We start from the raw sequence: 26,762 nt of genomic DNA on the forward strand, positions 1-26,762 counted from the left end.
GGTGTGGGGGGAGATTGGTGGGGGGGGAGTGGTGGGGGGAGAGTGGAGGGGGAGAGTGGAGAGGGAGAGTAGAGGGGGAGAGTGGAGGGGGAGAGTGGTGGGGGAGAGTGGTGGGGGGGGAGAGTGGTGGGTGGAGAGTGGTGGGGAGAGTGGTGGGGGGGGAGAGTGGTGGGGGGGGAGATTGGTGTGGGGGGAGATTGGTGTGGGGGGGGAGTGGAGGGGGAGAGTGGAGGGGGAGAGTGGAGGGGGAGAGTGGTGGGGGGGGAGTGGAGGGGGAGAGTGGAGGGGGAGAGTGGAGGGGGAGAGTGGAGGGGGAGAGTGGAGGGGGAGAGTGGAGGGGGAGAGTGGAGGGGGAGAGTGGAGGGGGAGAGTGGAGGGGGAGAGGGGAGGGGGAGAGTGGAGGGGGAGAGTGGAGGGGGAGAGTGGAGGGGGAGAGTGGAGGGGGAGGCAGGGATGGCCTCGTTAAACAGAGGAACCTGATGCCAATGGCGGGACTCCAATCTCTCCCCACCCAGCCTGCCACTGCTTGGTGGAACACATGGCCCTAAACATCATGGATGTCGAAGCATTAACAACAAGCAGCGTTCCCCCAGCAGGGAGCAGGGTCTGGGGTTACGAGGATTCCCGGAGAGAAGGCGGCGTTTGTCCTAGCGCGCGGGGAGCGGTGGGCGATGGTCAGAGGCACACATCATTGCTGCAGTCGTCAATCCCAGAGACTGGGGGTCGTTCTCACCTTGTTATAAAACTAAATAGGTTTCTCTCTGTTACACCTTGGCCGTTTTATATCTATTCCCTTCATTTAGCACAGGAAACCTGTGGAAACCTGCAGACAACCACACAACACGCACACGTGTGCATGTGCACACAACACGTGAACGTGCTCACACTCACCCAACACACACACACATACACATGTGCACATATGCAGGCATGCACACACTCAAACGTGCACAATCGTGCAACATGCACATGGGCGTGTTCGCGCTCGTACACACACGGGTGTACAGACTCGTGCAACACATCCACACAGGTGTGCACTCGTGCAACATGCACGCACACATACAGGTGTACAGACTCGTGCTACACACTCACACAGGTGTGTATACACATGCACACAGAGCTGTGTACACACATCCACACAGGTGTGCACACTAGTGCAACACGCTCACACGGGTGGGCACGTCCGTGCACACATATACACAGGTGTGCACACTCGTGCAACACGCATGCACACACACAGGTGTACAGACTCGAGCAACACACTCACACAGGTGTGTACACACAGGTGTGCACACACTCAGGCAACACACATACACACACACACACACACACACACAGTCTCTGCCACAATCATGCTCCAATTCCAGATTGAATTTGATCTAGGTCTGAAAATCAGCTGATTTTTAAAAAAACATTGAACTTCACATATATATATATATATATATATTATTATTGGGTAAAAATTATTTCCCAAGTGATGAGTTGAAATCTCTAGTTGGGGGTGGGCAGTGCTGCAGGGAGGGGGAGGGGCAAGGAAGGGGGAGGGGCTGATGCAGGGAGCGGCAGGGGGAGGGGCTGATGCAGGAAGGGGAGGGGCTGATGCAGGGGGGGGCAGGGGGAGGGGCTGATGCAGGGAGGGGGAGGGGCAGGGGAGGGGCTGATGCAGGGAGGGGGAGGGGCTGGGGCAGGGGGGGTGGCGGTGCCCATTCCCCAGTGCCAGGGTAGCGTGGAGTTCCGTCTAGTAAGTGTGGTGAAGGAAGCCTCCATAGCCCCACTCACAATGTCCTGGGACGTCCACAGACAGACCCCGTGCTCTGTGATGTCCCCAGACACAGACACAGAGCCCTGGGACGTCCACAGACAGACCCCGTGCTCTGTGATGTCCCCAGACCCAGACACAGTGCCCTGGGATGTCCACTGCCCTGGTCATCAGGCTCTGTGATGTCCCCAGACCCAGACACAGTGCCCTGGGATGTCCACTGCCCTGGTCATCAGGCTCTGTGATGTCCCCAGACCCAGACACCGTGCCCTGGGACGTCCACTGCCCTGGTCATCAGGCTCTGTGATGTCCCCAGACCCAGACACAGTGCCCTGGGACGTCCACTGCCCTGGTCATCAGGCTCTGTGATGTCCCCAGACACAGACACAGTGCCCTGGGACGTCCACTGCCCTGGTCATCAGGCTCTGTGATGTCCCCAGACCCAGACACCGTGCCCTGGGACATCCACTGTCTACAGCCCCGGACACCATACTGTGGGATGTCCTCTGCCGAGCGTCCAACATCCCCGCTCTCCCACGTGGGTCAGGACCCGGTTGCGGGTTTTTTCCCCCCATTGTGTTTTCGGTTTGTTTTCTTACAATAAAAGACAGGTTGTAGTTTTCCTTCCTCTGTTGCAATTCCAGGTTGGGGAGGGAGGTGGGGGGTGGTTGGGGGGAGAGACCACCCGGCCGCCTGCCCTGCGGCAACGCTCCTCCCTCACTCGTGTACGTCCCAGATCTCAGAGAGCAGCGGCGGCAGCTTCTTGTCCTGGAGACGCAGGGCAAAGACCTGCTCGGAGTGGACACTGCTCAGAGTCCGCAGGCTGACCAGCTTCATCAGCATACGAGGGAACATCAGGTGGTCCTAGGGGAGGGACAGAGAGAGGGGGGGAGAGAGAGAGAGAGAGAGAGGGGGGGGGGGGAGAGAGGGGGGGAGAGAGGGAGAGAGAGAGACCGGGTTAGAGCCAACACACCCAACAGTGCTTTACTCTCATTTGCCCCAAACAACAACAATTACACGTGTAGGAAGGAACTGCAGATGCTGGTTTAAATCAAAGGTAGACACAAAATGCTGGAGTAACTCAGCGGGTCAGGCAGCATCTCTGGAGAGAAGGAATGGGTGACGTTTCGGATCGAGACCCTTCTTCAGTCTGACCCGTAATGTACAAAGAGCGAGTTTCCTCACACAAAAGGAATATGTGCAGGTCAGTGGGTGAATCGGCCTCTGGTAATTGCCTCTAGTTTGTAGGTGTGTGTGGTAGAATCTGGGGAGGGGAAAGTCGGGGAGAAATTAAAAGCACAAGTGGGTGTTTGCTGGTTGGTGCGGACTTGGTGATGAGAGGTTTCTGCCAATGGTGCACGCTCCAAATGCTCATGATTACACATGCTTGAAGCTCATCTATATACTAAAACTCTCGTTTGTTATCTTGTTTGTGACTGAACTTCAGCCAAAACGGTACACTATAGTGCGACAATTTTAGGCCCACCTTCCTCACCATTGTCACTTTAGTGATCATGCAAGTAGTTTTATTGAAATCGGCGTTATATTTTTTTATATCGGTGTCACATTTTAAAGTTTAAAAGGAGGGGAGGGGAGGAGGGAGGGGGGAGTGGGGGAGAAGGGAGGGGGGGTTGGGGAGAGAGGGGGGGAGGACAGGATGCTGCACCAATGCAGGAGAGGTTTGGGCCCAACAGGACCACTTTGTCTAGTCACTTCTAAACGGGGTAATTTAAATTAATGTGACTATTTAATCTGTAATAAAGAAAACTAATAACAGCAAAACTCTCCCGACTTTCAGTCTCCAAAACGTCACCCATTCCTTCTCCCCAGAGATGCTGCCTGTCCCGCTGAGATACTCCAGCATTTAGTGTCTATCACAGAACCATTCCATTCTCCCCTGCAGCAGCACGACAGTTACGTGACCCTTGTGCTCTGTAAACACCACAATCAACAGCACAAACACCTACCGTATCGTGAGACTTTAGAGATGCAGCGCGGAAACAGGCCCTTCGACCCACTGAGTCCATGCTGACCAGCGATCACCCTGCACACTAGCACTATCCTACACACACTAGGGACAATTTCAAAATTTGCCACAGCCAATTAACCCACAAACCGGGGGGGGGTTGTGTTGTGTTTGTGTGTCTGTGTCTGTCTGTGTGTCTGTCTGTGTGTGTGTGTGTGTGTGTGTGTGTGTGTGTGTGTGTGTGTGTGTGTGTGTGTGTGTGTGTGTGTGTGTGTGTGTGTGTGTGTGTGTGTGTGTGTGTGCGCGTGTGTGTGTGTGTGTGTGTCTGTGTGTGCGTGTGTGTGTGTGTGTGTGTGTCTGTGTGTGTGTGTGTGTGTGTCTGTGTGTGTGTGTGTGTCTGTCTGTGCGTGTGTGTGTGCGTGTGCGTGTGTGTCTCTGTGTGTGTGTGTGTGTCTGTGTGCGTGTGTCTGTGTCTGTGTCTGTGTGTGTGTGTGTGTGTGTGTGTGTGTGTGTGTGTGTGTGTGTGTGTGTGTGTGTCTGTCTGTCTGTCTGTGTGTGTGTGTGTGTGTGTGTGTGTGTGTGTGTGTGTGTGTGTGTCTGTCTCTGTGTCTGTGTCTGTGTGTGCGTGCGTGTGTGTTTTGGGAAACCACCACCTGTGTTTCCCAGTGTGTAGGGAGGAGATGGTTAGCTGGGTCGCATGTGGCAAAGGCCCGCCAGGTTACGGCGCGGTGCGGGCTTGGTGCGGGCGCGGTGCAGCCAGGTTACGGTGCGGTGCGGGCGCGGTGCAGCCAGGTTACTGTGCGGTGCGGGCGCGGTGCGGGCGCGGTGCAGCCAGGTTACGGTGCGGTGCGGGCGCGGTGCAGCCAGGTTACGGCGCGGTGCGGGCGCGGTGCAGCCAGGTTACGGCGCGGTGCGGGCGCGGTGCAGCCAGGTTACGGTGCGGTGCGGGCGCGGTGCAGCCAGGTTTGCCGGAAGTCGGCAGTCTCCCCATGGGGCCGGCCACACCTCACCTTTGGTCGCTTGATCCGCAGGTACGAGTGAAGTGCCTCCACGTAGGGCTGCTGCCGCCGCTCCACCAGCGCGTGGTCCTCCACGTTGGGCCGGTCTACAAGCACAACACGCACACCCTCAGTTCAGCAAGCAACTGCAGATGCTGGCTTACATCAAAGGTAGACACAAAATGCTGGAGTAACTCAGCGGGACATCCCGTCCCCTCCACTGACATCAGTCTGAAGAAGGGTCTCGACCCAAAACGTCACCCATTCCTTCTCTCCAGAGATGCTGCCCGTCCCGCTGCGTTACTCCAGCATTTTTAATCTATCTCCAACTTTCATTTTATGTAGACACAGAGTGGAAACAGGCCCTTCGGCCCATCGACTCCGCGCCGACCAGCGATCCCCGCACACTAACACTATCCTACACACACTAGGGACAATTTACACTTTTACCGAAGCCAAATTGTTCACACTAGAATACAGCGCGGTGCAGCACGGGGAGAGGCCCTTCGGCCCACAACATCTGACTGGACGGGAGGCCACGTTAAATGAATATCCTCTCTCTACACCTAATCCATATCCCTCCATGTCCACGTGCCGATGGAAAGGCCTCTCGCATCCCACTATTGTACCTGTCTCCACCAGGGTACCCTGTACCTGCACGCAGGTGTAGGTTGCTTTGACTGGACAGCATGCAAGGAAGGTTTTTCACTGTACCTCGGTGTGTACAATGAGAAACCAACACCCATACCAATAACGAGGCTGTGGACTCTGCCTGCGGGGCCCCGTAGCGAGGTGGTTCCGGCCCCCGTGTTTGTGGCAGTCCCCGAGCAAGGGCCACTGACTGACCTGCGGAGAAGATGTTGATGGCAATGAGCAGTGCGTACTCCGCATCGTCCAGTTGCAACTTCCTCATGCCGTTCGAAAACTCGAAGATCGGGTTAATGAACCCAAACTGCAGCCCTGAGAGAGAGAGAGAGAAAACCATTAGATGTAGGGACAGAATGAGGCCATTCAGCCCGTCTAGTCTTCACCGCCATTCGATCGTGGCTGATCTATCTATCCCTCTCAAACCCCATTCTCCGGCCTTCTCCCCAGAACCTTTACCCTTACCAATCATGAACATGTCAATTGAAGGGTCTCGATCCGAAACGTCACCCATTCCTTCTCCCCAGACATGCTGCCTGACCCGCTGAGTTACTCCAGCATTTCGTGTCTATCTATTATTCTGTCAACCTCTGCTTTAAAAATGTCCACTGACTTGGCCTCCACAGCCGTCTGTGGCAAAGAATCCCACAGATTCACCACCCTCTCTTCATCTCCATTCTAAAGGTACATCCTTTTATTCTGAGGCTGTGCCCTCTGGTCCTAGCCTATGACAGGCAGTGCAACAGTACAGGAGCCAGTGAGCAATAGGGCAGAGGGGGAGGGGGAGGGGGAGAGGGAGGGAAAAATATCTCTTTACAAAGTAATTCCTCTTCAAACATAATTTGACTTTAAAACCTATTCTTTGTGATGGTAAGTCTGTCACAGCTGAAAGAGATATCACTGCAAAATACAAACATTTTGTCATTCTACTAGCTGTGTATAGTCTGACTTTAAATGTAAGAAGGAACTGCAGATGCTGGTTTAAACCAAAGATAGACACAAAATGCTGGAGTAACTCAGCGGGACAGGCAGCATCTCTGGAGAGAAGGAATGGGCGACGTTTCGGGTCAAGGCTGAAGAAGGGTCTCAACCCGAAAGTCACCTTGTTCCTTTTCTCCAGAGATGCTGCCTGACCCGCTGAGTTACTCCAGCACTCTGTGAAACGTCACCTATCCATGTTCTCCACAGATGCTGCCTGACCCGCTGAGTTACTCCAGCTTTTTGTGTCTATCTTCCTGACTTGGCTGTAAATGATTATCAAACACTAGTTTGGAAACACGAGAGACTGCAGATGTTGGAGTCTAGAGCAAAAACCATAAAGTGTTGGGGGAACTCAGCGGGTCAGGCAGCATCTGTGGAGAACATGGATAGGTGACGTTTCACAGAGTGCTGGAGTAACTCAGCGGGTCAGGCAGCATCTGTGGAGAACATGGATAGGTGACGTTTCACAGAGTGCTGGAGTAACTCAGCGGGTCAGGCAGCATCTGTGGAGAACATGGATAGGCGACGTTTCACAGAGTGCTGGAGTAACTCAGCGGGTCAGGCAGCATCTGTGGAGAACATGGATAGGTGACGTTTCACAGAGTGTTGGGGGAACTCAGCAGGTCAGGCAGCATCTGTGGAGTGAATGGACAGGCGACGTTTCGGGTCGGGACCCTTCTTCAGGCTGGAGTCGGGGGGGGGGGGGGCGGAGAAAGCTGGAAAAGAGAGGTGGGGAGGAGACAAAGCCTGGCAAGTGATAGGTGGATACGGGAGAGGTTGGAGGTTGATGGGTGGAGACAGTGACAAAGGCTAGAGATTAAATGGAGACAAAAGCATGTCAGATAAAGAGTGAATTTCTTTTCGTAAGATCAAGAGTGATAAGAGCAGAATTAGGCCATTCAGACCATCAAGTCTACTCCGCCATTCAATCATGGTTGATCTATCTCTCCCTCCTAACCCCATTCTCCTGCCTTCTCCCCATAACCCCTGACACCCGTAGTAATCAGGAATCTATCTATCTGTGCCTTAAAAATATCCACTGACTTGGCCTCCACAGCCTTCTGTGGCAAAGAATCCCACAGATTCACCACCCTCTGACTAAAGAAATTTCTCCTCATCCTGTTCCTAAAAGAATGTCTTTTAACTGAGGCTGTGCCCTCTACTTCTAGACTCTCCCACTAGTGGAAACATCCTCTCCACATCCACTCTATCCAGGCCGCTCACTATTCTGTACATTTCAATGAAGTTCCCTCCTCATTCTTCTGAACTCCAGGAAGTACAGAACCAGTGCCCTCAATCGGGCGGCACGGTGGCACAGCGGTAGAGTTGCTGCCTTACAGCGAATGCAGCGCCAGAGACTCAGGTTCGATCCTGACTACGGGCGCCGTCTGTACGGAGTTTGTACGTTCTCCCCGTGACCTGCGTGGGTTTTCTCCGAGATCTTCAGTTTCCTCGCACACTCCAAAGATGTACAGGTATGTTGGTTAATTGACTGGGTAAATGTAAAAATTGTCCCTGGTATGTGTAGGATAGTGTTAGTGTGCGGGGATCGCTGGGCGGCGCGGACTCGGTGGGCCGAAGGGCCTTTTTCCGCGCTGTATCTCTAAATCTAAATCTAAAAAACGCTCATCATATGTTAACCCTAGTTTTAATCGTGTTGTTGGATTTATTAGGTTACAGCAGTCATTGTGATCTTTTTTTTTCAAAGATTTAAAGGTGTTCAGTCACGTTCAGTCAGGTGTTCAGTCAAAAGACCCAGTGTCATTTCTACAGCTTTTGAAAAGTTCCAAATAAGGAAAATCAATGCGATGGTGATGTTTGCCCTGAATGCGTCCAGTTTGTGACAAGATCGCCCTCTGCTGTAGGAATATAACTGCAGATGCTGGTACAAATCAAAGGTATTTATTCACAAAATGCTGGAGTAACTCAGCAGGTCACGCAGCATCTCAGGAGAGAAGGAATGGGTGACGTTTCGGGTCGAGGCCCTTCTTCGCCCTCTGCTGTGATGCCTGTAAACAGCACAAAATCCTGCTGCTGAATCTTCTCTATATACTAAAACTCTTGTTTGTTTGTTTGTTTGTTCCTGAACTACAGCCAAACCAGTACACGATAGCGCGACAATTTTAGGCCCACCTTACTCACCGTCGTCCCTTTGGTGCCAATGGAAGATGTTTCATTGAAATCGGTGTAATATTTTCAAAGTTATTCACATTTTTAAGTTTAAATCTATCTCTGAGGGAGGGAGGGGGTGGAGGGAAGGGAGGGAGGGGGTTGAGGGGGATGGAGTGGAGGTGAAGGGAGGGAGGGGTGCGGGAGGGGGCTGGAGGGAGGGGGGGAGCGGGAGGGGAGAAGGGGGAGAGGAGGGACGGATAAGGGGGAGGGTGGGGAAGGAGTCACCCATTCGTTCTCTCCGGAGATGCTGCCTGTCCCGCTGTTACCCCAGCATTTTGTGTCTATCTTCAGTTAAACCAGCATCTGCAGTTCCTTCCGACACGTAATCAGGTGCAGTCTTTCCGCTGACTGGTTGGCACACAGCAAAAGCTTTTCACCCAAGATAGACACAAAAGCGCTGGAGTAACTCAGGATCTCTGGAGAGAAGGAAAAGGCGATGTTTCGGGCCAAGACCCTTCTTCGGTCTGAGAGTCAGGGTAGCTTTTCGCCGTACCTCGATAGTAAAGCAGCTCACCTGCCCGTGCGAAGTCGGCCTTGCTGTAGGTGAAGTCCTTGAGGAAGGTGATGCATTCCGTCTCGTGGTTGTAGCGCCGTGCTGTCTCCAGTAACATGATCTGGGGGAGGGAGGGAGGGAGGGAGGGAGGAGATGAAGGGCCACATCAGCACCAGCCTGGCATCTACACCCAGTCACTATGAAGGTCTTGGTTTGACTTCCCAAAATGCATCACCTTATTAGACTTTAGAGATACACCCTTTGGCCCACCGAGTCATCGCCGACCGGCGATCACCCCCTATCCCAGCACTATCCTACACACACTGTTCCTAGTTTGGAATTTTACCAAAGCCAATTAACCCAAAAACCTGCAAACCCTTTGTAATGTGGGTGGAAACCGGAGCACCCGGAGAAAACACATTCGGGTTACGGGGAGAACGAACAAGCTCTGTACAGACAGCACCCGAGGTGAGGATGGAACCCGGGTCTCTGGCGCTGTGAGGCAGCAGCTCTACCCGCTGAGAGTCTACCCTCATGGTGGACTGGGGGCATGGGATCAAAGACCAGCCCCTCTGCCAGTCCCAGCTGCAGATGCTTCTCCCCGTGAGGTCGAGGGAAGTGCCACACTGGCCCCCATGGTTCCTATCATTCCACAACATCACGTGATGGACTGGCGGAGTAGACTTGATGGGCCGAACGGCCTAATTCTGCTCCTATCACTTGTGAACATACTTCATGATAGAAATATAATTGGCACACGTTTTGATCTCCATTTAATGTATCGCCAAATCAGACAATGTTGTGGGTGGGGAGAGTTTCTCCAGACTGATTGGAGTTGGGGTGGGGGAAGAAAGCTGGAAAAGAAGAGGTGGAGGTGGGGTAAAGCCTGGCGAGTGATAGGTGGATACAAGCCCTGGCAGATGGGTGTAGAGATGCATGGATAGAGATACAGCACGGAAACAGGCCCTTCGGCCCACCGAGTCCATGCCCACCGAGTCCACGCCCCCCACCGATCCCTGCATATTGGCTCTGTCCTGCACACCAGGGACAATTTTACCTTGACACCGAGCCAATAAAGCTACAAATCTGTACGTCTTTGGAATGTGGGGGGGAAATTGAAGATCTCAGAGAAAACCCACATGGTCGCAGGAAGAACGTACAAACTCCATACGGACAGCACCCGTAGCTCTACCTGCTGCGCCACCGTGCCGCCCCGTTGTTGCAGCAGGGCGTGAGGCTACTTGGGTTCGCGTGCACCTGGCAGCTGGACAGAGAACAATTATTGATTGCTGTTACAGACCCGAGGGTCAGTCACCTGCACACCACACAGTACAATGGCAGCAAACCTGTGTTTGATGTGCAACTTCCCCTTGCCAGGAATTCCCTGACAGGTGGCACAGCGGGTAGAGCTGCTGCCTCACAGCGCCAGAGACCCAGGTTGCATCCTGACTACGGGTGCAGTCCGTACAGAGTTTGTACGTTCTCCCCGTGATCATGTGGGTTTTCTCTGTAATCTCCGGTTTCCTCCCACACTCCAAAGACAATAGGCAATAGGTGCAGGAGTAGGCCATTCAGCCCTTGAGCCAGCACCGCCATTCAATGCGATCATGGCTGATCACTCTCAATCAGTACCCCGTTCCTGCCTTCTCCCCATACCCCCTCACTCCGCCATCCTTAAGAGCTCTATCCAGCTCTCTCTTGAAAGCATCCAACGAACTGGCCTCCACTGCCTTCTGAGGCAGAGAATTCCACACCTTCACCACTCTCTGACTGAAAAAGTTCTTCCTCATCTCCGTTCTAAATGGCCTACAGGTTTGTAGGTTAATTGGCTTGGCATAAATGCTACGTTGTCCCCAGTGTTAGTGGGACAGTGCTAGTGCAAGGGGTGGTCTCTGGTCGGCACCGACTCGGTGGGCCTGTTTCCGCTCTGTATCTATAAACTAAAAACTAAACCCTCGCCCTTTGACTCCTTCATCCAAGCCACTGTTGAATCCCATTAGGGAGCTCTCCTTGGACTCCAAGCGATCTACCCTTCCAGACCTGCCCAACATGCTGGACCCGGGCCAGGCCTTGCTGACGTCTGTGAGCCCTGCCCTCTTATGTTCTGCTGTTATGTTTTTGTCTAACATTGTTTATTGATCTGCAGATCATGCGTGTCACTGACAAGGTTGGCTGTTTATTGCCCAGCTTTACCTGCCCAGCAGAAGGCAAGCTGCCTTTTGGTACTGGTTTTCTTCCTCAGCTATCTACAGATGTAAGCTGCACCCACCAATGCTGGCTCCCTCTGCTTCATAGCTAGACCACCTTGTTTGTAAAATTACACTTCCAACGTGGTGTTCTGCATTAGAAACCACTCCAAACCCACCCCCTTCCCATATCTGCAGTGTATTGGAAGATTCTTTCTTAGTGCAACTTTTGTTTTTAATTAAACACACTCCAAGCAGGAAGGGAACATACTTCCAGTGGCACTGTGTGGGGAGGAACTGCAGATGCTGGTTTAAACAAAAAGATAGAAACAAAAAGCTGGAGTAACTCAGCGGGACAGGCAGCATCTCTGGGAAGAAGGAATGCGTGGCGTTTCAGATCGAGACATTATTATTTGTGCAGAAGCAAACCCAAAGGACTTTGTAGTGCAGACGTGGGTCATTAAAAGGGCAATGGTGTAAGTAGATAAGGCCGTAAAATGACAGAAAACAGAACCATTAATGGTTCTTTGGAGGCCAAAATACCTGAGCAAGTGGGTAACATGAGCAGTGCCCAAGCAGAGCAGAGCAGAGCAGAGGCACTATGGGCAAGGTCCACAAGAGGAGGGGGGAACAATGTTGTGTCACCACAGCACAAACCAGTGTGCCTTGTTTCCACGAGAGCTCAGTGGGTTAAGGGTGACCTGATAAAGGATTATGAAAGGTTATTATCCTGTAAATACTGGCAGATTGGGTCCAAAGGTTTAGCACAAATGCAAAATAGAATTACAGGAGCAGTTCAGGAAATCTGTGGTCAGAGTGTGAAGCAGTCTGAGTGACTGACTGCTACACAGGCCTCTGCTGGAGCAGAATGCAGAGTCACAGAGACAGACCCTTCGGCCCACCTTGTCCATGCCCACCAAGCAAACATACTGGGCTAGTCCTACTGGCCCATGTCACACTAAACCTTTCCCATCCATACATCTGTCCAAATGCCCTTTCAAAGTTGTCAATGCATCCACGTCTGTAGCTTCCTCCGGCAGCTCGCTGCAGATGTGGGCTCCCCTCTGAACAGAATTGGCCAGGGGTTGGAAAAGATGATGAGCCAGTGCTCGCCAAGGCCCAGATCACCAGCACCTACACCTCGTTAAGGGTGACAACAAGCATGACAAATGCCTGGGTCAATCAATGATCCACTGGTCCTTTAATGTCACACCCCCTGTCCATGTGTGATTCCATCCTCAGGGCTCACGCACAAATTGGAAGAACAGCCCCTCATATTTTGTTTGGGCAGCTTCATCCCGGCGGCAGGAACGATGGGCCACCGCGCCATCCCCAAATGGCCACCGCGCCACCCCCAAATGGCCACCGTGCCACCCCCAAATGGCCACCCCGCCACCCCCAAATGGCCACCGCGCCACCCCCAAATGGCCACCCCGCCACCCCCAAATGTATTCAAGAGAGATACAACTCTTAGGGCTAAGGGAATCAAGGGATACGGGGAGAAAGCAGGAATGGGGTACTGATTGTGGATGATCAGCCGTGACCATATTGAATGGCGGTGCTGGCTTGAAGGGCCGAATGGCCTCCTCCTGCACCTGTTGTCTACGTTTCTATGTTTCTAGCTGTGGGGCAGAGTACATCCACAGCTTACCGAAAATGGAGGCATGTGTGGAGCGGGTAGAGAGGGCAGCATTTGCTAAGCTTGTCGTTATAGCCCAAGGTCAGAGAGTATAAGAGTAGGCATGTCATTGTAATTGTCCAATGTGATACATATCGGCAGTATTTAGGAAACAACTGGAGATGCCAGTTTACATCAAAGAGACACAAAATGCTGGAGTAACTCAGCGGGACGGGCAGCATCTCTGGAGAGGAGGGGTGGGTGGCATTTCAGGTCGAGACCCTTCTTCAGAACGTCACCTATTCCTTCTCTCCAGAGAGGCTGCCTGTCCCGCTGAGTTGCTCCAGTATTTTGTGTCTCGGCGGTGTAGATTATTTTCGGCGATGCTCTACCTGTGGAACCTTGCCTGAAATAGCTGTGGATCGTCAGTGGATATTCCACGACTGAACTGAGAAGATCGTTATTGAGTCAGACTAGTGAGGGCGTACAAGTGAACCTGAGGGACAGAGTGGCACTAAATAGCAGAATAGACCTAAGGAACTGGATGGCTTATTTATTCCACTCCTGTGTGCCCCACCGACAATCGTGTGTCTATCACAATGAGGAAGTATAGTAGTCAACGACCCACTCCACCTGACCACACTCCCCAGTGAGCCACACCACCCTGACCACACACACCACCCCGACCCACACCACCCTGACCACACCCACACCACCCTGAGCACACCCACCACCCTGACCACACACACACCACCCTGACCACACACACACCACCCTGACCACACACACCCACACCACCCTGACCCACACCACCCTGACCCACACCACCCTGACCCACACCACCCTGACCAACACCACCCTGACCCACAACACCCTGACCCACATCACCCTGACCACACGCACCCACACCACCCTGACCCACACGCACCCTGACCACCCACACCACCCTGACCCACACCACCCTGACCACACCCACACCACCCTGACCCACACGCACCCACACCACCCTGACCCACACCACCCTGACCCACACCACCCTGACCACACACACACCCACACCACCCTGACCCACACCACCCTGACCACACACACACCCACACCACCCTGACCCACACCACCCTGACCCACACCACCCTGACCCACACCACCCTGACCCACACCACCCTGACCCACACCACCCTGACGCACACCACCCTGACCCACACCACCCTGACCACACACACACCCACACCACCCTGACCCACACCACCCTGACCCACACCACCCTGACCCACACCACCCTGACCACACACACACCCACACCACCCTGACCCACACCACCCTGACCACACACACACCCACACCACCCTGACCCACACCACCCTGACCCACACCACCCTAACCACACTCCCACCCACACCACCCTGGCCACGCTCTCATCTAGCTGCTAGCATGGGGAAGAAGGTACAGGAGCCTGAAAACGGTGACCTCCAGGTTCTGGAACAGCTTCTTCCCAACCACCATCAGGCCGTTGAACACTGCACCACACTGAGTGATCTTCCACGGACTGTGCCTTTGGTTGCAGTACTGAAGTTGTTTGTGCACTATTATGGTCAGCTTGTGTTACGTTGATTAATTTATTGTATTTTTGATTATTATATCTTTAACTGTGCATTCTTTAACAGAACGGTGATGGGAGCAGAATTAGGCCATTCGGCCCATCAAGTCTACTCCGCCATTCAATCATGGCTGATCTATCTCTCCCTCCTAACCCCATTCTCCTGCCTTCTCCCCATAACCCCCAACACCCTGAAGTAAATCGCTGATAGATCTGAAGTATCTTGGCTCTCCACTCCTGCACAACAGGTTCATGAGGAACATGTGTAGGAAAGAACTGCAGACGCTGGTTTAAATCGAAGATAGACACAAAATGCTGGAGTAACTCAGCGGGACCGGCAGCGTCTCTGGACAGAAGGAATGGGTGACCTTTCGGGTACAAAAACCCGTCAGAATCAGTCTGAAGAAGGATCTCGACCCGAAACGTCGCCCATTCATTCTCTCCAGAGATGCTGCCAGCATTTAGCGTCCATCTTCATGAGGAAGCTTTCTGTTTTGCCTCACCTCGATCGTGGACGCCTTCAAAAGTGCAATCTGGTCCTCTCGCGAGAGGTCGAGGAAGCCCGGGATCTGTTTGGCAAAGTCGACGATCTCTTGGACGGAGATGATGGCCAGCTCGGTGAAGTGGGCAAAGCGTTGCTGCCGGGTCTCCCGGTTGTGGGGGTCATTACCTTGTGGCCAGGGCTGGGGGGGGGGGGGGGAGGCAAGGCTTTAATGAACATGTTCAGCAACGATCCTCAACATTAAACCAAACACACCGTTCACAAGTAGCAAGCAAGTCCCAGCCCAGGTAAATACACCAAGTGCTGGAGTAACTCAGCGGGTCAGGCAGCATCTCTGGAGAAAAGGAATACGTGACGTTTCGGGTCGAGACCCTTCTTCAGACTGAGAATCAGGGGTGAGGGCAACGAGAGATATAGACAGTGATGTAGAGAGCTGTAGAAGATATGCAAAAATGTAATGATGATAAAGGGTCATTGTTGGGTGTGGCCAAGATGAGAACGAGTACAGACAACGAGACTCAGCAAGACCATATTGGTACAACTTGGGTGGGGAGGGATGGAGAGAGAGGACCACCTAAAGACACCGAGTACTGGAGTACCCCAACGGATCGGTCAGTGGACCTGGCATGGGGGGGGCTGCCAAGAAAACAGAGGAACCATCGCGGCCTACATTGGACATCTGTACCTGGGGCGGTGGAGCGGGGCGGGACAGTGCCAGGGGACGGTGGTGGGGATGGGACAGGAGAGTGCCACGGGGCTGTGGTGCGGGATGGGACAGTGCTAGGGGGCAGTGGTGGGGGGCGGGGGGACAGGGTCATGGTACAGGGTGGGAGGGTGGTGGTGCGGGCAGTACACGGTGGGGTACAGGGTGGGGTGGTGGGGTACAGGGTGGGGTGGTGGCGTGTGGTAGTACGGGCAGGGTGTAGTGGTGTGGTACAGGGTGGGGTGGTACAGGGTGGTGTAGGGTGGCATGTGGTGCGGGGCGGTACAGGGTGGGGTGGTGCGGGGCAGAGTGGGGTAGTGGCATGTGGTGGTGCGGGTTGGTACAGGGTGGGGTGGTGGTGGGGTACAGGGTGGTGGTGGCTTGTGGTGTTGCGGGGCGGTACAGGGTGGGGTGGGGACTCACCGTGACCTTGGGCTGGTCACTGAAGGAGCGTTTGTTACACTGCTGCTGGGCGGCCACCAGCTGCTGGATCATCTCCTCCTGCTCGGCCGTGAGCCGGGCCTTGTCGGTCGCCTCGGGCAAGGCCTCCACCGCCGCCACCTCCGGTGCCACCAGCTCCTCCTCCCGCTTCCTCTGCTTCTTGCTGCGGATCTGCTCCTCTGACAGGACGCCTGGGGGCGGCAACCAGCACCGTCAGGGGTAGCGGGCACCACGCACTGCCCTCTGCCACAACCAGCACCGTGAGGGGTAGCAGGCACAACGCACTGCCCTCCCCCGCAACGTCAGGGGTAGCGGGGGTAGCGGGTATGTTACACTGCACTCTCCCACAACAGTCACAGTGCATGGTAGCGGTGGGTAGTGGCAATGGGCACAGTGAGGGGCAGCAGGGGTAGCGGGCACAACGCACTGCCCTCTGCTACAATGGGCACCGTCTGTCTGTGTGGAGTTTGCACGTTCTCCCTGTGACCACGCGGGTTCCCTCCCACATCCCAAAGGCGTGTGGGTTTGTGGTTAGCCTGGCCTTCTTTACAATGCCCCTTTAACCCTGCATCCACTGTCTAAACGTGAAGGCACTACAAGGGCAGATTCACACTCAATGTGATCGGATCATTTAGAAAACCAGACTCAGTCTGTCTCAGCATCGTGTTCAGCACAGACAACATGGACTGAAGGCCTGTTCCTGTGCTGTGCTATCATGTATCATGTATCTGTACACTGGAAATCGACCGATGGTAATAGTGCATTGCCTTTCTGCTGACTGGTTCGCACGCAACACAAGCTTTTCACTGTACCTCGGTACACGTGGTTCTTGGTTCTTGGTCCTCCAACATATTCCAAATGGAATTTAAACTGGAGGTGACAATAAACTAAACTGAACTGAAGTGTAAACTGATGACACTGTTTTGAAAGTTCGTTGTCTCGCACTGCAACCCCAGAGTTCCCACGCGTGTCCCACGGTGTGACGCCCACTCACAATGCTCCCTCATGCCCCCCCACGCGTGTCCCACGGTGTGACGCCCACTCACAATGTTCCCTCATGCCCCCCCCCCCCCGCGCGCGTGACCCACTGAGTGACGCCCACTCACAATGCTCCCTCATCCCAGCCTCGCGGCACTTGCGTAGCCGGCACTCCTGGCACTTGCGGCGCATGTACACGTCCATCTCGCACTGGCCGCTGCCCTTGCAGGTGTACTGCGCGTTCTTGATGACGCTGCGGCGGAAGAAGCCTTTGCATCCCTCGCAGCTCAGCACGTTGTAGTGGAAGCCGGACGCCTTGTCTCCACACACGCTGCACACCTCGTTGCCCAGCATCTTTGGCGCGGGGCCCTTCTTGCGCTTCACCGTCGGCCCGTCCCCTGAAAGGCACAACCGTCGGTCGGTGACTGACCGCCACGCAGAGTCAGGGCCACACACCTCCCAGCCCAACACATCCACAGAGTCAGGGCCACACACCTCCCAGCCCAACACATCCACAGAGTCAGGGCCACACACCCCCCCAGCCCAACACATCCACAGAGTCAGGGCCACACACCTCCCAGCCCAACACATCCACAGAGTCAGGGCCACACACCTCCCAGCCCAACACATCCACAGAGTCAGGGCCACACACCCCCCAGCCCAACACATCCACAGAGTCAGGGCCACACACCCCCCCAGCCCAACACATCCACAGAGTCAGGACCACACACCTCCCAGCCTAACAGAGTCGGGCCACACACCCCCCAGCCTAACAGAGTCGGGCCACACACCCCCCAGCCCAACACATCCACAGAGTCAGGACCACACACCTCCCAGCCCAACACATCCACAGAGTCAGGGCCACACACCCCCCCAGCCCAACACATCCACAGAGTCAGGACCACACACCTCCCAGCCCAACACGTCCACAGAGTCAGGGCCACACCCCCCCAGCCTAACAGAGTCGGGCCACACACCTCCCAGCCCAACACATCCACAGAGTCAGGGCCACACCCCCCCCCAGCCCAACACATCCACAGAGTCAGGGCCACACACCCCCCCAGCCCAACACATCCACAGAGTCAGGGCCACACACCCCCCAGCCCAACACACCCAGAGAGTCAGGGCCACACACCCCCAGCCTAACAGAGTCGGGCCACACACACCCCCAGCCCAACACACCCACAGAGTCAGGGTCACACACCCCCCCCAGCCCAACACGTCCACAGAGTCAGGGTCACACACACCCCCAGCCTAACAGAGTCAGGGTCACACACCCCCCCAGCCCAACACATCCACAGAGTCAGGACCACACACCCCCCAGCCCAACACATCCACAGAGTCAGGACCACACACCCCCCCAGCCCAACACATCCACAGAGTCAGGGCCACACACCCCCCAGCCCAACACATCCACAGAGTCAGGGCCACACACCCCCCCAGCCCAACACATCCACAGAGTCAGGACCACACACCTCCCAGCCCAACACATCCACAGAGTCAGGGCCACACACCCCCCAGCCCAACACATCCACAGAGTCAGGGCCACACACCCCCCAGCCCAACACACCCAGAGAGTCAGGGCCACACACCCCCAGCCTAACAGAGTCGGGCCACACACACCCCCAGCCCAACACACCCACAGAGTCAGGGTCACACACCCCCCCCAGCCCAACACGTCCACAGAGTCAGGGTCACACACACCCCCAGCCTAACAGAGTCAGGGTCACACACCCCCCCAGCCCAACACATCCACAGAGTCAGGGCCACACCCCCCCCAGCCCAACATATCCACAGAGTCAGGGCCACACCCCCCCAGCCCAACACGTCCACAGAGTCAGGGTCACACACACCCCCAGCCTAACAGAGTCAGGGTCACACACCCCCCCAGCCTAACAGAGTCAGGGTCACACACCCCCCCAGCCCAACACACCCAGAGAGTCAGGGCCACACACCCCCAGCCTAACAGAGTCGGGCCACACACCCCCCCAGCCCAACACTTCCACAGAGTCAGGGTCACACACCCCCCCCAGCCCAACACGTCCACAGAGTCAGGGTCACACACCCCCCCAGCCCAACACGTCCACAGAGTCAGGGTCACACACACCCCCAGCCTAACAGTCAGGGTCACACACCCCCCCAGCCCAACACATCCACAGAGTCAGGGCCACACCCCCCCAGCCCAACATATCCACAGAGTCAGGGCCACACCCCCCCAGCCCAACACGTCCACAGAGTCAGGGTCACACACACCCCCAGCCCAACATGTCCACAGAGTCAGGGCCACACCCCCCCCAGCCCAACATATCCACAGAGTCAGGGTCACACACACCCCCAGCCTAACAGAGTCAGGGCCACACACCCCCCCAGCCCAACACACCCAGAGAGTCAGGGCCACACCCCCCCCAGCCTAACAGAGTCAGGGCCACACACCCCCCCAGCCCAACACACCCAGAGAGTCAGGGCCACAACCCCCCAGCCCAACACGTCCACAGAGTCAGGGCCACACCCCCCCAGCCCAACACGTCGACAGAGTCAGGGCCACACCCCCCCAGCCCAACACACCCAGAGAGTCAGGGCCACACCCCCCCAGCCCAACACACCCAGAGAGTCAGGGCCACACCCCCCCAGCCTAACAGAGTCAGGGTCACACACCCCCCCAGCCCAACACGTCCACAGAGTCAGGGCCACACCCCCCCAGCCCAACACACCCAGAGAGTCAGGGTCACACCCCCCCCCAGCCTAACAGAGTCAGGGTCACACACCCCCCCAGCCTAACAGTCAGGGCCACACAGCCCAACACATCCAAAGTCAGGGTCACATAGCTCAACACCCCCACAGAGTCTGGGTCACCACAGCCCTGCAGACCAACACGTCCACGGTAGGTCGAGTGGTACGTTGATGTGTAGGTATTTCTATGATAGTGCACTGATTTGGAAAGATATCACCGTTCTCTCAGCACCACTAGCTCCTGATCTTGGATCTGCCTCGCCATCACTGTCACACCTTCACTGTCTGCAGTGGTTCATGGAGGGAGCTCACGGTCTCAAGGCAAGTGGGAATGCACTCTAAATATTGGATTGTCAACAATGCTCTCAGCTGCTAAATGAATAATATAAATCAGAGGACACTTATCTAATAGAGCTGTACAAAATCATGAGAGGAATAGATCGGGTAGATGCACAGTCTCTTGCCCAGAGTAGGTGAATCGAGGACCAGAGGACATAGGTTCAAGGTGAAGGCGAAAGGATTTAATAGGAATCTGAGGGGTAACATTTTCACACAAAGGGTTGCCAGAGGAGGTAGTTGAGGCTGGGACTATCCCAACATTTAAGAAACAGTTAAGACAGGTACATGGATAGGACAGGTTTGGAGGGATATGGACCAAACGCGGGCAGGTGGGACTAGTGTAGCTGGGACATGTTGGCCGGTGTGGGCAAGTTGGGCCGAAGGGCATGTTTCCACACTGCTTCACTCTCTGACTATAACACAGGGAACTGCAGATGCTGGTTTACATCGAGCATGAATAATTGATGAAAGCAGAAACCTTGCTGATTTAGTGGTGACTTTAAGGAAACGTACCGCTGATGTCAAGCAGGCCGTCAGACTCAGCAGGGAACGAGCCGTTGTGGATGGTGGAGGCTGGGTCACGAACCTCCTCCACATCCTCCTCCTCCTTCACACGGTACGGTGCGACGGGCCCGGTCTCCCCCGACACGGCCTCTGCTGCTGCACCTTTGTCATCTTCTGCAACAATATGGGACAGTTCTTAATGAGCAGCAAGGAACTGCAGATGCCGGTTTATAACCGAAGAAAGATGTTTAAGAAACAGTTTGACAGCTACCGTCCAAGTGACTTTTTCAGTCTGAAGAAGGGTCTCGACCTGTAACATCACCCATTCCAGAGTCAAGGTATACATACAAGACAGACATAAAAAGCTGGAGTAACTCAGCAGGACAGGCAGCATCTGTGGAGAGAAGGAATTGGTGACGTTTCAGGTGAAAACCCTTCTTCAGACTTTCCTAACCAGTAAAGAAGGGTCTCGACCCGAAACGTCACCCATTCCTTCTCTCCACAGATGCTGCCTGTCCCGCTGAGTTGCTCCAGCTTTTTGTGTCTATCTTTGGGATAGTGTGTAGTTTTTGTTTAAAAACATACAGTGCGGAAACAGGCCCTTCAGTCCACCGTGTCCGCGCCGACCAGTGATCCCCGCACACTAACACTATCCCACATACACTAGGGACAATTTACATTCATACCAAGCCTATTAACCTACATCCTGTGTGCCTTTCGAGTGTGGGAGGAAACCAGAGATCTCGGAGAAAACCCACGTGGTTAGGGTGAATGAAAAATAGAATCATAATTAACCAGATAAAACAATTCAATGAAGCTTGAGGATTGTGCATTTATCATAGTTTTAATTTAGGGATACAGCATGGAAACAGGCCCTTCGGCCCACCGAGTCCATGCTGACCATCGATCACTCGTTGGTACTAGCTCCATGTTATCCCACTTTCCCATCCACCCCCCGCACACTCTGAGCAATTTACACACGTCAATTAATCCACAAATCCCCACGTCTTTGGGATGTGCGAGAAAACCCACGAGGTCACGGGGAGAACGTGCAAACTCCACACAGACAGCACCCGAGGACAGGATCAAACCTGGGTCTCCGGTGCTGTGAGGCAGCAGCAGCTCTACCCGCTGCGCCACTGTGCCGTCCAAGTCACTTTTGAAAATAAATTTTAAAAATCTTAACAAATTTTTATTTTACTCTGGTAATGGAGGCGGTCCAGGACAGAAAGGTCAATATGGCAATGGGAAGAGGAGTTAAAATGGTTGGCGAGCGGGAGATGCGGTCTGCGTTGGTGTAGTAAGCGCAGGCGTTCAGTGAAACAAGCGTTGAGGGTCCCCTGAAACCCTGTCCCTGGTGTCCTCTTCCTGAAGTAGCCTTTCCTGATCTGTGTGCAACATTCAAGGTGCAGCCTCACCGGGGACTGTGTCTGAAGAAGGGTCTCGACCCCAAACGTCACCCATTCCTTCTCTCCAGAGATGCTGCCTGACCCGCTGAGTTACTCCAGCATTTTGTGTCCACCACTTAGAACTGCCTCCCCGTACCACTGCCAGGACCTTCACCTGAAGACTGCAGCAGATCACGAAGGTGGGGGATGCTCAAGGCAGGCAGGAATGGATGCTAAATGTTGGATTTTCACTATGCTCTTGTTGGATAAATAAGTAATATAAATCAGAGGACACAAACTGCTGGAGTAACTCAGCAGGTCAGGCAGCATCTGTGGAGAACATGGATAGGTGACGTTTCACAGAGTGCTGGAGTAACTCAGTGGTTCAGGCAGCATCTGTGGAGAACATGGATAGGTGACGTTTCACAGAGTGCTGGAGTAACTCAGTGGGTCAGGCAGCATCTGTGGAGAACATGGATAGGTGACGTTTCACAGAGTGCTGGAGTAACTCAGTGGGTCAGGCAGCATCTGTGGAGAACATGGATAGGTGACGTTTCACAGAGTGCTGGAGTAACTCAGTGGGTCAGGCAGCGCCTCTGGAGAACATGGATGGGTGACGTTTCAAGTCGAGACCCTCAATCTGAAACGTCACTTATCCATGTTCTCCACAGATGCTGCCTGACTTGCTGAGTTCCTCCTGCACTGTGTGTCCTTTAATGTGGCGACCAGTATCTGCAGCTCCCTGTTCCCACAAAACACTGCACGGTGGCGCAGCGGTAGAGTTGCTGCCTTACAGTGCTAGCAGTGCTGGAGACTCAGGTTCGATCCTCACTACGGGTGCTGTCTGTACGGAGTTTGTACGTTCTCCCCGTGACCGCGTGGGCTTTATCAGATCTTCGGCTTCCACCCACACTCCAAAGACGTACAGGTGTGTAGGTTAATTGCTTGGTATAAATGTAAATTGTCCCTAGTGTGTGTAGGATAGTGTCAATGTGTGGTCGGTGCAGACTCGGTGGGTTGAAGGGCCTGTTTCCACGCTGTACCTCTAAACTAAACTGAACCAAATCGGCGTTTCGTCAAAAATGAAACATTTCTAAAGATCTTTAGAGATCGTCGTGACTTTAAGGAAACGTACCGCTGATGTAAAGCAGACCATCGGACTCAGCAGGGAATGAGCCGTTGTGGATGGTGGAGGCTGGGTCACGAACCTCCTCCACATCCTCCTCCTCCTTCACACGGTACGGTGCGACGGGCCCGGTCTCCCCCGACACGGCCTCTGCTGCTGCACCTTTGTCATCTTCTGCAACAATATGGGACCGGGCAAACGGAAACGCAAGCATAATTAACCCATGTCAATTAAACAATGAAACTCCACTTCCCCCCTCTCTCCACCTCTCTCCCTCCCCTTCACCTCTCCCTCCCCTCCCCTCATCACCTCTCTCTCTCCCCTCCACCTCCCCCTCCCTCTTCTCACCTCCCCCCCTCTCTTCTCACCTCCCCCTCTCTCTCCTCCATCTCTCTCTCCCCTCCACCTCCCCCTCTCTCTCCCCTCACCTGCACCTCTCTCACCGCGATACTCTCTCGTGATGCAGGGCAAAGACAGCTCGCCGCAGCTCACAGTCAGCCTACCGACTATGATGTTGGGTAGGTTAGGTGGCTACGATGTTGGGTAGGTTAGGTGGCTATGATGTTGGGTAGGTTAGGTGGCTATGATGTTGGGTGGCTATGATGTTGGGTAGGTTAGGTGGCTATGATGTTGGCAGGTTAGGTGGCTATAATGTTGGGCAGGTTAGGTGGCTATGACGTTTATTAGGTTAGGTGGCTATGATGTTGGGGTAGGTTAGGTGGCTATGATGTTGGGCTGGTTAGGTGGCTATGATGTTTATTAGGTTAGGTGTATTGAATGCATTTTCGACTTACGATGGGTTTATCGGAACGTGACCCCATCATAAGTCGAGGAGCATCTGTAACACTCTCAGCAGCTCGGTGGCGCAGCGGTAGAGTTGCTGCCTCACAGCGCCGGAGACCCGGGTTCAATCCCTACTACGGGTGCTGTCTGTACGGAGTTTGTGCGTTCATATGCGGTTACAGGGAGAATGTACAAACAGCACCAGTAATCAGGATGGAACCCGGGTCTCTGGCGCTGTAAGGCAGCAGCTCTACCCGCTGCACCACCGTGCCACTCCTTCTGGATCAATGGAAGAGCTGTCACAGAAGCAGTGGGCCGGACTGTTCCCAGCTTCCCCCGGTCAACCTACCCTGGCCAGGGTCCGAGCCATTCGCAGCCGGGAAGGACATCTTCCATCACGGGCTCCGCCGCATCGTGAAAATACAAACCCAGAAGGAATCTGAGAACAAGAATCAAAAACAGCGTGTCAATAGATCAAAGATAGACACAGAATGCTGGAGTAACTCAGCGGGTCGGGCAGCATCTCTGGAGAGAAGGAATGGGTGACATTTCGGGTGAAGACCCTTCTTCAGACTGATATCAGGGGAGAGGGAGATACATAGATAAGGAAGTGCAAGGTGTGAAAACTGGACAAAGGAAATCTATCTTCTGTATATCTATATACAAACACACACACACACACATATTTATCTCTCACCTGACACACACACACATATATCTCTCACCTGACACACACACACATATATATCTCTCACCTGACACACACACAAAAAAGGGTTGTAGAGGGAGGAATTATTCAGAGGTACGTGGGCTGAACACGGGCTATTGGGACTATCTGAAATGGGGCATCTTGGGCGGGTTGGGCTGAAGGGCCTGATTCCGTGCTGCGTGACTCAAGGTGGTGACAGACATTTTACTGGCAAATGTTCTCTCGTTGTACCCAGAAGCCAAAACCACACCTGCTGTGGGGTGGGTGGAATTGAGGGGACCGCAAGTGACCGACCGACCGAGGGCACAGTGTCTGGCCTTGCCCACGTGACCTATGGTGATCCTTGCCCACGTGACCCTGGCCCTTGGGACCCACAGTGACCCTTGCCCCTGTGACCCATGGTGACCCTGGTCTATGTGACCCATGGTGACCCTTGTCCTCATGACCCTGGTCTACACAGCCCATGGTGACCTTGCCCTGGTCTACGTGACCCATGACCTGTGACCCACGATGACCCTGGTCTACGTGACCCATGCCCTGTGACCCACAGTGACCCTGGTCTACGTGACCCATGCCCTGTGACCCACAGTGATCCTGGTCTACGTGACCCATGCCCTGTGACCCACGGTGACCCATGCCTTGTGACGCACGGTGACCCATGCCCTGTGACGCACGGTGGCCCTGGTCTATGTGACCCATGCCCTGTGACCCACGGTGACCCATGCCCTGTGACCCACGGTGACCCATGCCCTGTGACACACAGTGACCCATGCCCTGTGACCCACAGTGACCCTGGTCTACGTGACCCATGCCCTGTGACCCACAGTGACCCTGGTCTACGTGACACATGCCCTGTGACGCACAATGACCCATACCCTGTGACCCACGGTGACCCATGCCCTGTGACCCACGGTGACCCATGCCCTGTGACCCATGGTGACCCATGCCCTGTGACGCACAATGACCCATACCCTGTGACCCACGGTGACCCATGCCCTGTGACCCACGGTGGCACAGCCAGGCCCAGGCCACGTACCTGCATCCGCCCTCGCGGCCACCGCTCGGCTGCCGGGCCTCAGGGCCTCATGGTTCCTGCTTCGCTCAGTCCCGCTGGGCAAAGACCTCTGTGCTCCTTCCTTCCCCCACCGCGACCTCCTTCACCCCAAACAATCCCAGGTCACAATCCTTGGTGTCCGTATCGAGGCCAGGAGTCTGTTCTTGCTCTTCACCCTGAAACAAACGTTGGTGAGAATATGGGAAAAAGCAGGAGCAGCAGTAGGCCACTCAGCCCCTCTAACCTACCACACCATTCAATACGAGCATGCCTCCCGAGACCTCATCTCCTGAAGTCCCTGTCCCCACTGCCCTCAGCTCCCAGATCTTCCACACATTTACCCACTTGCTCTTTGTAAATCCCATGATTCAGTCTGGGACTCGACTTTGCCCCAGTTTTGTCTCTTGGCATTGCCGATGGCTTTGTGAAGATCACAGCGAGCTATCTTGTATTCAATCTCTTGTATTCCATTCAGCCCCAACCCGAAACACCGCCCGTCCACTCCCTCCACACATGCTGCCTGACCCGCAGAATTCCTCCAGTACTTTGTGTTTTGCTCAAACTTTTTTGCGTCTGCAGTTTCTTGTCTCTCCAGAATTAGAAGACACAAGACGTACTGAAGTTGTAAGAGTTGGAGAAGGTCACAGAGATAGGAGGGCGACAAAGCGATAGAGAAGGCAGACACCAAATACTGGAGTAACTCAGCGGGACGGGCAGCATCTCGGGAGAGGAGAGAAGGAATGGGTGACGTTTCGGGTCACGTCCTTTCTTTAGACTGATCCATAGAGACTGTGTAAAGGAGAATTTGAAAAGGCCAAGACGTCTGCAGGGTTATTTGCAGCCACAGAAATAGTGTCTCTCTGTTCCATCCAAGGAATCACATTCGACGTCTGATTCCCATCGGTGACCCTGACATCTTGGCATGAAGGAATTATGACTGGATACTGCTCGTTTCAAAACGCATTCCTGAGCAATGAGTCTGTGCACTGCCAGAGCAGCTCAGAAAGACGTGCCATTGTAATACGGCCCTTCAATAGGGCTGAACCATCCAACGGGCAAGGTGACAGGCAGTGAGGAGCTCATGCTCACC

At 54.4% G+C, this 26,762-nt stretch overlaps 1 protein-coding gene across 2 annotated transcripts in view; it reads right to left on the reverse strand.

Moving 5' to 3' along the window:
* Positions 1–273: 273 nt before the first annotated feature.
* LOC144611446 (oxysterols receptor LXR-beta-like) overlaps positions 274–26,762 on the reverse strand; it is a 32,889-nt gene continuing 6,400 nt past the window's right edge. The window contains exons 2-12 of one of the 2 annotated variants that reach the window (XM_078430550.1): positions 25,655–25,848; positions 24,259–24,348; positions 23,136–23,297; positions 20,622–20,786; positions 17,168–17,437; positions 16,044–16,252; positions 14,919–15,098; positions 9,036–9,135; positions 5,570–5,683; positions 4,736–4,830; positions 274–2,623 (exon numbers count right to left, since the gene is read on the reverse strand). In XM_078430550.1, coding sequence (XP_078286676.1) covers positions 2,477–2,623; positions 4,736–4,830; positions 5,570–5,683; positions 9,036–9,135; positions 14,919–15,098; positions 16,044–16,252; positions 17,168–17,437; positions 20,622–20,786; positions 23,136–23,297; positions 24,259–24,298 — 1,482 coding nt within the window. In that variant the 5' untranslated portion in view covers positions 24,299–24,348; positions 25,655–25,848 and the 3' untranslated portion in view covers positions 274–2,476. Of the gene's footprint in view, positions 2,624–4,735; positions 4,831–5,569; positions 5,684–9,035; positions 9,136–14,918; positions 15,099–16,043; positions 16,253–17,167; positions 17,438–20,621; positions 20,787–23,135; positions 23,301–24,258; positions 24,349–25,654; positions 25,849–26,762 lie in introns of both variants that reach the window. The other variant, XM_078430549.1, reaches the window with a different exon arrangement.

Source organism: Rhinoraja longicauda, chromosome 40 (genome assembly GCF_053455715.1).
Source record: "Rhinoraja longicauda isolate Sanriku21f chromosome 40, sRhiLon1.1, whole genome shotgun sequence".
Lineage (NCBI taxonomy): Eukaryota > Metazoa > Chordata > Chondrichthyes > Rajiformes > Arhynchobatidae > Rhinoraja > Rhinoraja longicauda.